This window comes from Orycteropus afer, unplaced genomic scaffold (assembly GCF_000298275.1).
Source record: "Orycteropus afer afer isolate SDZICR_OR568_19922 unplaced genomic scaffold, OryAfe1.0 scaffold00549, whole genome shotgun sequence".
Classification (NCBI taxonomy): Eukaryota; Metazoa; Chordata; class Mammalia; order Tubulidentata; family Orycteropodidae; genus Orycteropus; species Orycteropus afer.
The window spans coordinates 407,299-416,195 of NW_006922136.1; the positions used below are offsets into that span (position 1 = coordinate 407,299).

At 44.7% G+C, this 8,897-nt stretch overlaps 1 protein-coding gene across 1 annotated transcript in view; it reads right to left on the reverse strand.

Moving 5' to 3' along the window:
* Nucleotides 1-8,694, reverse strand: part of TRPC5 (transient receptor potential cation channel subfamily C member 5) — a 210,457-nt gene extending 201,763 nt beyond the window's left edge. Inside the window, exon 1 of the mRNA XM_007955942.1 lies at nucleotides 8,317-8,694. Coding sequence (XP_007954133.1) covers nucleotides 8,317-8,694 — 378 coding nt within the window. The remainder of the gene's footprint in view (nucleotides 1-8,316) is intronic.
* Between the last annotated feature and the right edge of the window lie 203 nt (nucleotides 8,695-8,897).

Genomic DNA, 8,897 nt, shown 5'->3' on the forward strand with positions numbered 1-8,897 from the left:
ATTAACAAATAGGAATTTATTACATTACAGTTTAGGAGGCTAGAAGTCTGAATTCAGAGTGCTGGATCTAGGGGCCAGATGAAGGCCCTTCAACCTTGGGCTTCGGGTTGAACTCTTGCTCTTGGCCCAGTGAATCTGCAGGTGTCTCTTAACTCAGGCAGCTGCTGGCTGCTAAGGCTGACAAACCCAAGGTCAGGAGGTAAAACGGCATAATACCAAGATCAATAAGCACAGCAGGCCACTGGTTCAAGTCCAGAACAATCCCAAGACTGGCAGGCAACATGGCAGGCCACTGATATGAAGACCACCAGGCCAAATGCAGGATCCAGATATGCCAAAGGCTAGAGACCTTTCTCAAAACCTTTCCCTATGTACTGGAAGTGGGAGCTCTGGTAGCATAGTGCCTAAGGCACTTGACTGCTAACCAGAAGGCTGGAGGTTCAAACCCACCAGCCACTCCTCGGAAGGAAGATGAGGCAATCTACTTCCGTAGTGATACTGCCTCGGAAACCCAAGGAGGGGTGGCTATGAGTCGGGTCTGACTCAACGGCACATAACAACAACAACAATATACTGGAAGCAGGCCAGACTCCAAAGGCTCACAGCAGATTTCACCATGAAGTTAATTACTAATCTCATCATAGGGAATAACGATATCCAGCTGCCCAGCCACTCAAAACCATAGCCCAGCCAAGTTGACATACAACCTTTACAACACTGATGAAGAAGCTAATGCTTAGAGAGATGAAGTAGCTTTTCACAGGAAACATATCCAGCAAGCGGCTGACTCCAAAGCTCATGTTCTTTCTACCACTCTAGGCTGCATATAAATAGCAAGGTGGATTTTGTAATTTTACCTTATGCTCTCATATTGAGTGTTTGAAATTTGTAGGCTAGACTCTTTGCATCCACTGTCTATACTCCAGTCACCTTTACTGGGACCCGGTGTTTCCCTCCTTACTGCGCAATCTCTCCTAGAGACTAAGGGCAAAACAGGAGGAGGAGTAAATGGAGTGTCTTGTTGCTGATTTTCTACAATGTCAACACAAACACTTTTCAGTGTTGTTGAGACTTAATCTCTCTAGCTCATCTGTGAGACCAATTTTAATTTGGAGCCATCTGCCACAGACAAATGAGTAATTATGGCAGAGCCCAGAGGGGCAGACCATGGGGAGAATGTTGGCTTAGCCTCTTTCCGCCTGCTTACATTGACGTAAGTGACCAAGAAAAAAAATTACATGGGTGGCTCCAACTCGATGCAGAGGCCAGCAGTTATGCCTCCCTGTTGCTCAAATTCTTTGACTCCAGTGAATGAGGAGGGATGAATTTTGGGGTCATGCAGCTTGCCTGGCAGCAGAAGGGAGGCTGTTACCATCACGGCCAAGCAAAAGGAGGCAATCTGTGAACCAGGCCAGCTCAGTCATCACCCACACCCTCTCACTGTACTGGAGGTGCTTTGGGATGTGTGCCACTTGCTAGCTGGCCTCTCCCACACAATATGACATGCTAATTCAAATGGAATGAGTAAAGCAGAAGGTAATGGTCATTCACTTCTGTCTAGCATTTTAAAAAGCATTTTTTGAAAAGATTTTGATGCATCTTCATTTTATTTCTTCCTTACAACAGGCCCTTGGAAGAAGTAAGGTCTTGTTAACTCAATTTTGCAGATGAAAAAACAACTATAGAGTGATTCTGTGACTTGTCCAAGGTCACACTGATAGCTACAGGATGGCTCAAACCACAAACTCTGAATTAGACTCTGTTACTCTGTCACTCTGACCAGAAGATTTCCAGCTATACTTGCTCAGGGACCAAGGAAGTATGGGAGTGGGAGTGTGTGTGTGTGTGTGTGTGTGTGTAAACACATGCGGCTTTTGGGCTCCCACTTGCATTTAAAACAGGGCAGCTCCACCTGTGTCAGTTTAACATCTGGGCAGGATTTCACTTAATGAAAAGCTCTGTTGTTAAAAATCTTTGATAACCACTTGTCTAGACCAGCATTTCTCAAAGAGAGGTACACAGACTTCTTTCCTAAGTGAGGTGGGCTTGTTAAAATGCTGATTCCAGGCACAAAACCCAAGATTCTGATTCTGTAGGTATGCAGTGAGGTTCAGGAATCTGCATTTTGACCAGTTTCCCATGTGCATAACCATTAGTTTTGAGCATACATAAATACAAATCTCCTCTCTGGGTTGTAGCTGGGTTTGTTCTCCCTGCTAGTAATGCTCCTCTAAAACAAAACAAAACAAACTCACTGCTGTTGAGTTGGTTCTGACTCATAGCAACCCCTCCTTGGGTTTCCAAGGTGGTATCTCTACAGAAGCAGATTGCCCAGTCTGCCTTCCGCAGAGTAGCTGGTGGGTTTGAACTGCCAACCTTCTGGTTAGTAGTCAAATGCCTTAGGCACTAGCCACCAGAGATCCTTATGTTGTGCTTCAAAACCAAAAAAACCAAACTCACTGCCGTCAAGTGGAATCTGACTCATAGCGACCCCTCTTTGGATTTCTGAGGCGATATCTATACAGAAGTAGATTGCCCAGTCTTCCTTCCAAGGAATGGCTGGTGGGTTTGAACTGCCAGCCTTCTGGTTAGCAGTCAAATGCCTTAGGCACTACGCCACCAGAGCTCCACCAATGGTCATGTAGTGGCTCCCAAAGTCAATGGGCCAAAGGTGGCAAGCTTAATAGATGAGAAAGAACTGGCATTTGACCTTCTGTAGTCCAAAACTGTTAACTCCTGAGAATAATTTAGGAGTGTTACCAAAGGAATCACCAATCCTCCAGGTCATCAAATCGGCCCCCCAGGAAATAGACTGTAAATGATGAGGAAGTGGGTGCTGCTAAGAGCGTAGGATTTCTGAGGTGTCATAAAGACCACAGAGTAACAGACATACATACATCACCCTTTGTGAGCTGGTACAGAAAATTCTATGTGATAGAGCATCATCATTTTTACTTTATAATTTGGCACCTATTAAAAATGCAAGTCTCTATTAGTGTGTTGGTATTTGAAGCCACTGACAGTCATTGATGTCTAGCCTCCAGTCTTTATCTGAGAGTAGTTCAGATAGGCAAGAAGAGGAAGAGTAGCATATGGGGCCATGTGGCCAGCCTGGAGCTAAACTCCTTGCACAATAAAGCCAAGAAAGGCATTGTTTTATCCACCCAGGATTATTGAAGGTCCGCTGTACCTAGTCCCCTGGTGACATGGGGACAGCCTCTGAGAAAAAGGACAGTTGTCTGGATTCTTCCTGTGGGAGTAGTGCCTTCCTGAGAGTGGCCTGCCCAGCTGGACCCAGGGTCCTTCAGGGGGCCTGTATTTGCTCACATGCCTGATTGCTCCCAGGTAAACAAATCTTGTTTTTGTCTCCTAGAAAGGCAGGGTTCCAGCATTGTGGCAGCCTGTTGTTATAGTTACTGACATATGACAGTGATTGTCAGAGCAATGGCAGAAAATGGAATTTAGCGGAAGCTGATGGTGGGGGTTGGGGGAGAGAGAAGAAAGGGAGGGGAAGGCTGCTGAAGAGACTTGGTAACGGAGCTGATGGCTTTATAGGTTTGTATATATGGTTGTGGTCTCCATGTATGGACAAAGGTTGTCTTACATTGGCATTGTGACTAAAAGGGTAATGACTACCTGTTCCAAGTAGCTTCACCCAGGTTCCACATGCCTGACATTCCAACATGAGTGGCTCATTCCTATGAGTTAAGTACTGCCTTTCCCTGGGGGAGGAAACAGTACAGTCCTTAGACTGTACTTTAGCGGAAGCTTATCTGGTACTTTTCTTCTTGACAGGCAGAACCTCAGGGTTTGTGAGAACACTGGAGAATGAATGGGAGAAATGGGGGTCATCAAATAAGGACTCAGCTAGGGCTGATATAGCTAGTCCCTTTTTCGGTACCTCACCTGTGCTCTCCTCGCCCTTAAAATACTTATGAAACTACAGGTAGTTCTAGTGTTAGGAACATCCATCCCTAACTGTGTCTTTAAGGTTCTTATTTAGCATTACTTTAGTGTAGAAAAAGGAGCTCTGGTGGTGTAGTGGTTAAGGTATTTGGCTACTAACCATAAAGGTCAGTGGTTCAGAGCTACCAGCTGCTCCATGGAAGCAAGATGAGGCAATCTGCTTCCGTGTAGATTTACAGCCTTGGAAACCCCAATGGGGGTGGCTATAAGTCAGAATTGACTCAGTGGTAGTAAGTTTTTTTTTGTTTTGTTTTAGTGCAAAAAAGGCTCAAAGACTTTCCAATGATTTAAAAGCTGCATGTGCAGCAAGTGAAGGTGATTGTGGTGAGGAGTTTGTTGTGAGGAATTGTTGGTTTAATCGTTTCAAAGTGAGGGCAGATTTAGATAACATTAAATGGCAAGTAGGAGTTGTCTGTAAGTCAGATGTTAATAATCCAGGGACTTCCTGAATGGGACTGAGTATGAAGGTCTAGTTCAATCAGCTAGTCAAGTGTTTTTCTGGGAGAAATACTTAACTCCTTCATATTCATCAGCAGATATTTATCTATCACCCATTATATACGAGGCACTGGTTAGTTACTGGTGCGGGAAGGGTATAAACAGACATTAGATCTATTCCTGACATTTAAGAAACACTCCAGTTTCAGAGACAAAACATTTACACGAGGAAAGTTAACCCATTTGGTAGGGATGGTTAGATGGGGCAAATAGGGATGTGATATGCTCACACTTCTCTGTTATGCTATTCATGCAAATACTCCAGGCTTGTCCTTTTCAGAGAGCTGTTCCAGCCTTCATTTCTCTAACCTGTTTCAGAACTCCTCTTCTGGGAATCCTAACATATAGCCTGCTACGGAAGCAGGTTAGCCTAGTGGTTAAGGGGTGGGTTCAGGACCTAGGCTGGCTGGGTTTGAATCTTAGTTCTGTATGTACTAACTGGGATATTAGGCCATCAACTTAATCATCCTGTGACTTGGCTTATCTTATTGGTAAAATGGGAATGATGATAATAGTATCTACCTAACAGAGATGGCCCAGGGTGGCACACAAGTTTAAGCACTCAACTATTAGGGGAAAGGTTGGTGGTGAACCTACCCAGAGGCGCCTTGGGAGACAGGCCTGGAAATCTTCCAAAAAGTCATGGCCTTGAAAACCCTATGGAGCAGTTCTACTCGGCACAAATGGGATTATCATGAGTTATAATTGATCCAACAACATGTAGTACAGGAGCACTGGTGACACATTGCTTGAAAGTTCAGCTGCTAACCAGAAGGTTGGAAGTTCAAACCTACCAGCCACTCTGCAGGAGAAAAGATGTGGCAGTTTGCTTCCCAAAACACTTGTAGCCTTGGAAACACTATGGACCCATTCTATCTGTCCTAGAGAGTGACTAGTAGTCAGAATCAACTCAGTGGCAGTGGGTTTGGGCTTTTTTTTTTTTTTTTTTTGATTGGAATATGTTGAGCTATTCCAGTTTTGATGATTCAGTATTTCCTGTCTCCCTGCTAATGTGCCTAGTGCTATGCTCCCAAAGAAGAGATAGTGAAGAGATATTTCCGATTTAAGGGTTATTAAAAAAGAGCTCCTAAAAGGGGATTAGAGGAAGATAAGACTGGAAAAAGACTATTACATAAAGGATATTGATGGTGAGGTTTCATGGGTTGGTTTCTTTTCTAATGACGATCCATTTTAGTCATTGAAAGGATGGATGGGGATGACAAGATTATGATATTTTAGGAAGAATAAACTAGCATCATTGTTCAAGATGGCTTGAAACAAGGGACAAGGCTAGAGGCAAGGAATCCAGTTAGATTTTTATATTAGTCTAGGACTCTGGTTCTTAAACTTGAGCAGACATCAGAATCACTCACAGGGCATATTAAGGCACAACTTGCTGGGTCTCACTCCCAGAATTTCTGATTCAGGACGTCTAGGGTGGTATTTTGGGAGCTCTGGTAGCATAGTGCCTAAGGCACTTGACTGCTAACCAGAGAGCTGGCCGTTCAAACCCACCAGCCACTCCTCGGAAGGAAGGTTGGGCAATCTACTTCCATAGTGATACTGCCTCGGAAACCCAAGGAGGGGTTGCTATGAGTTGGGTCCGATTCAGTGGTACATAACAACAATAACAACAGGGTGGTGTTTTGATTACCTAGTGCCATTCTGACAGGACTATACCACAAATGGAATGGCTTTAACAAACAGGAGCTTATTCTTACAATTTTTGGAGGCTAGAAGTCTGAGTTCAAGTGCCAGGCTCTAGGGGCTGGGTGAAAGCCCCTCAACCTTGGGCTTCAGCTCTGCCTCTTGCTCCCGGCCCACTGAAACTAGAGGGTTCTCTTCACTCAGGCAGCTATTGGCTGCTGAGACTAACAAGCCCAAGGTTGACAAAAAGGCACCCAGATGTTACCAAACAACACAGCAGGTCATTGATTCAAGTCCATTGAAAGTCCCAAGATCGGCCGATCATGGCAGGCTACTGAACATGGACTTGGCTACGTGCAGAGTTCAAGCATGCCATAAGCTAGAGACATTCCCAAAGCTGATGCTTATATATGGGAAGCAGCCCACATCCCTAAAGCAGCTACTCAGCTGCTTGTGGTAGATCCCACCGTGGAGGTGATTACCATGGTGAATAACTACCACCAGCTGCCCAGCAACTCAATCAGGCCCAGCCAAGTTGACACACAAACTTAACTACCACAGGTGGAAAGAGAAAATCTGCATTTATAATAAGTTCCAGGTGATGCTGATGACAACTTCTGGTCTAGGAGAGAGAGGAGGAACACTAGAGCCAGAGTGGTGGGAGCTGAGCTAGTGTGAAAAGAATGTAAAAGATATTGGGAAGGAAGGAACCATAAGGCTGAGGACACGGAGGCAAGGGAGAGGGAGGAAACAGGACTCCAGAGCATCAGATCATCCTTTCCTACCCCTTCCTACCTTCGGAGCTTCATCCCTGGGTAAATGCTGCCCTTTTTATCTTGTATGGTTGACTGTTTAAAGAGTCCTTACCTCTCTGGTTTATTTTTCACCCCACAGGCTTATGTATTATTTGGCTGAAAGTTGAGGCATGGGGGTGAGTTCAGTTCCAGGTCTGAAGAGTGATAAAGGGCCATAGTCTCAGGGGTTCCACCAATAAGCCTGGTCTCTTTTTTATTATTTTGAATTTTGTTCCACCTTTTTTTCCCAGTCTATCCAGGACCTCCTCCTGTGATCCTTTCACAGTGGTTGGCAGTGGTAGCTGGGCACCATCTAGTTCTGGCCTCAGGGTCATGGAGGCCAAGGTTCATGTGGTCCACTAGTGCCTTGGACAAATTGTTTCCATGTGTCTTTGATTTTCTTCACTCTTTGCTCCAGATGAATAGAGACCAATAGTTGTACCTTGGATGGCCTCCTGCAAACATTTAAGTCCCCAGTCACTACCCACCAAAGTAGTTTGTAGAATATTATCTTTGTGGACTATGTTATGCCAATTGATCTTGAATTCTCCTGAGACTATGGTCCTGAGCCCCCAGGCCCAGTGGCTAATTCTTTCAAGGTGTTTGGTAATGGCTAAGAAATTTTCATAACTTTGCCCCAGTTAGCTCTACTATATACCTGGATATTTTTATAGCACATAAAAATACTTAAAAAAAACCCCACCTAAATATAGACATATTGTCAGTGAAAGCTATATATGGTCATGGGTATGGCCCTGTTTGTTTACCCAAACCTGATCATCTTACCTGTCTATTATGTATCCTCTCATAGATAAATGTTTGTTATTACTGATAATGTAGGATTATGTAATAGTATGTACTTTTGTTGTCTGTAACTGTGCACCTCTCCATGCAGTCTTTTTCCTTAGTGATTGTGCTGGTCACCCCTTTTGTTTATTGCCTTTTCTTTCACCCAAATTAATATGTATCTCCTATCTAATTAGTTGGCAGCTCAAAGCACCTCAGAGATGCCTCAGAAGACCAGCCTGGTGATCTGTTTTGGAAAGGTCACGGCCTTGAAAACCCGATGAAGCAGTTCCATTCTGGCACACGTGGGTTGCTATAAGTTGGCAACTTAGAACAATGACAACAGGGAGAGTAGAAGGAGCTTGAATATTCTCCAAACAGGAGCACACTTTTGAATTATAATTGATTGTATATGAGCAAATACTAAAACAGAAAAGGGAAATAAGTGAAACTCGGCATGAGCCAGGCAGGGTAGCTCTAAGAATATCTGAGATCACGATGCAGAGGGTTGCTTTGACGAGACTTTTCACCTGCAGCCTATCAAACCTTCCCTAGTTTCAAGGCTTCTGACCCTGGTGCCCTGTTTTCCCTGCCTATTTCCCAGCCTCGAGGAGTATTTTCTTACCTGCTTCTCTCCACTGGGCCGTCGGTAGCTGAGAAGAAGCTCCACAGCACCCACCACTTCCTTGCGGATGGCATAGAGCAATGCATCGCCCACATACACGCTGTGGTTCAGCAGTAGCTCCATAATCTCCAAGTTCTCGTTCTCAATGGCAATAAGCAGGGCGCTCCGACCCAGAGGGTCCATGCAGTTGATGTTGACATTGTAGTAGATTTCGGCCTCCTGTAGGGCCTGCTTCACTGTGGCATAGTCCCCTTTCTCCACGGCATTGAGGAAGGCCTTCTCCTCTGCAGAGAGCTCTGTCTCAGCCCTCACGATTTGCAGGGGGATGCGGTCCCGGTATGGTGAGTAGTTGACCTTTTTGTAGTACAGTTGGGCCATGATTCATAGCAATTTGTAAACCTGAATGAGGAGAGAGAGGGAGACTGAAGAATGCTTACATACTTGAAGTTCTCAAGTGGCCAATTGTGGAGACAGCTTTGATATAAGGGGTTGGAAAATCCCAAACTCTTTCTTTATCCTCTTGTAATGTGGTACAGCAGAAAACCCCCAAGCTTTTGAAGCAGAAAGACCTGGGTTCAAAT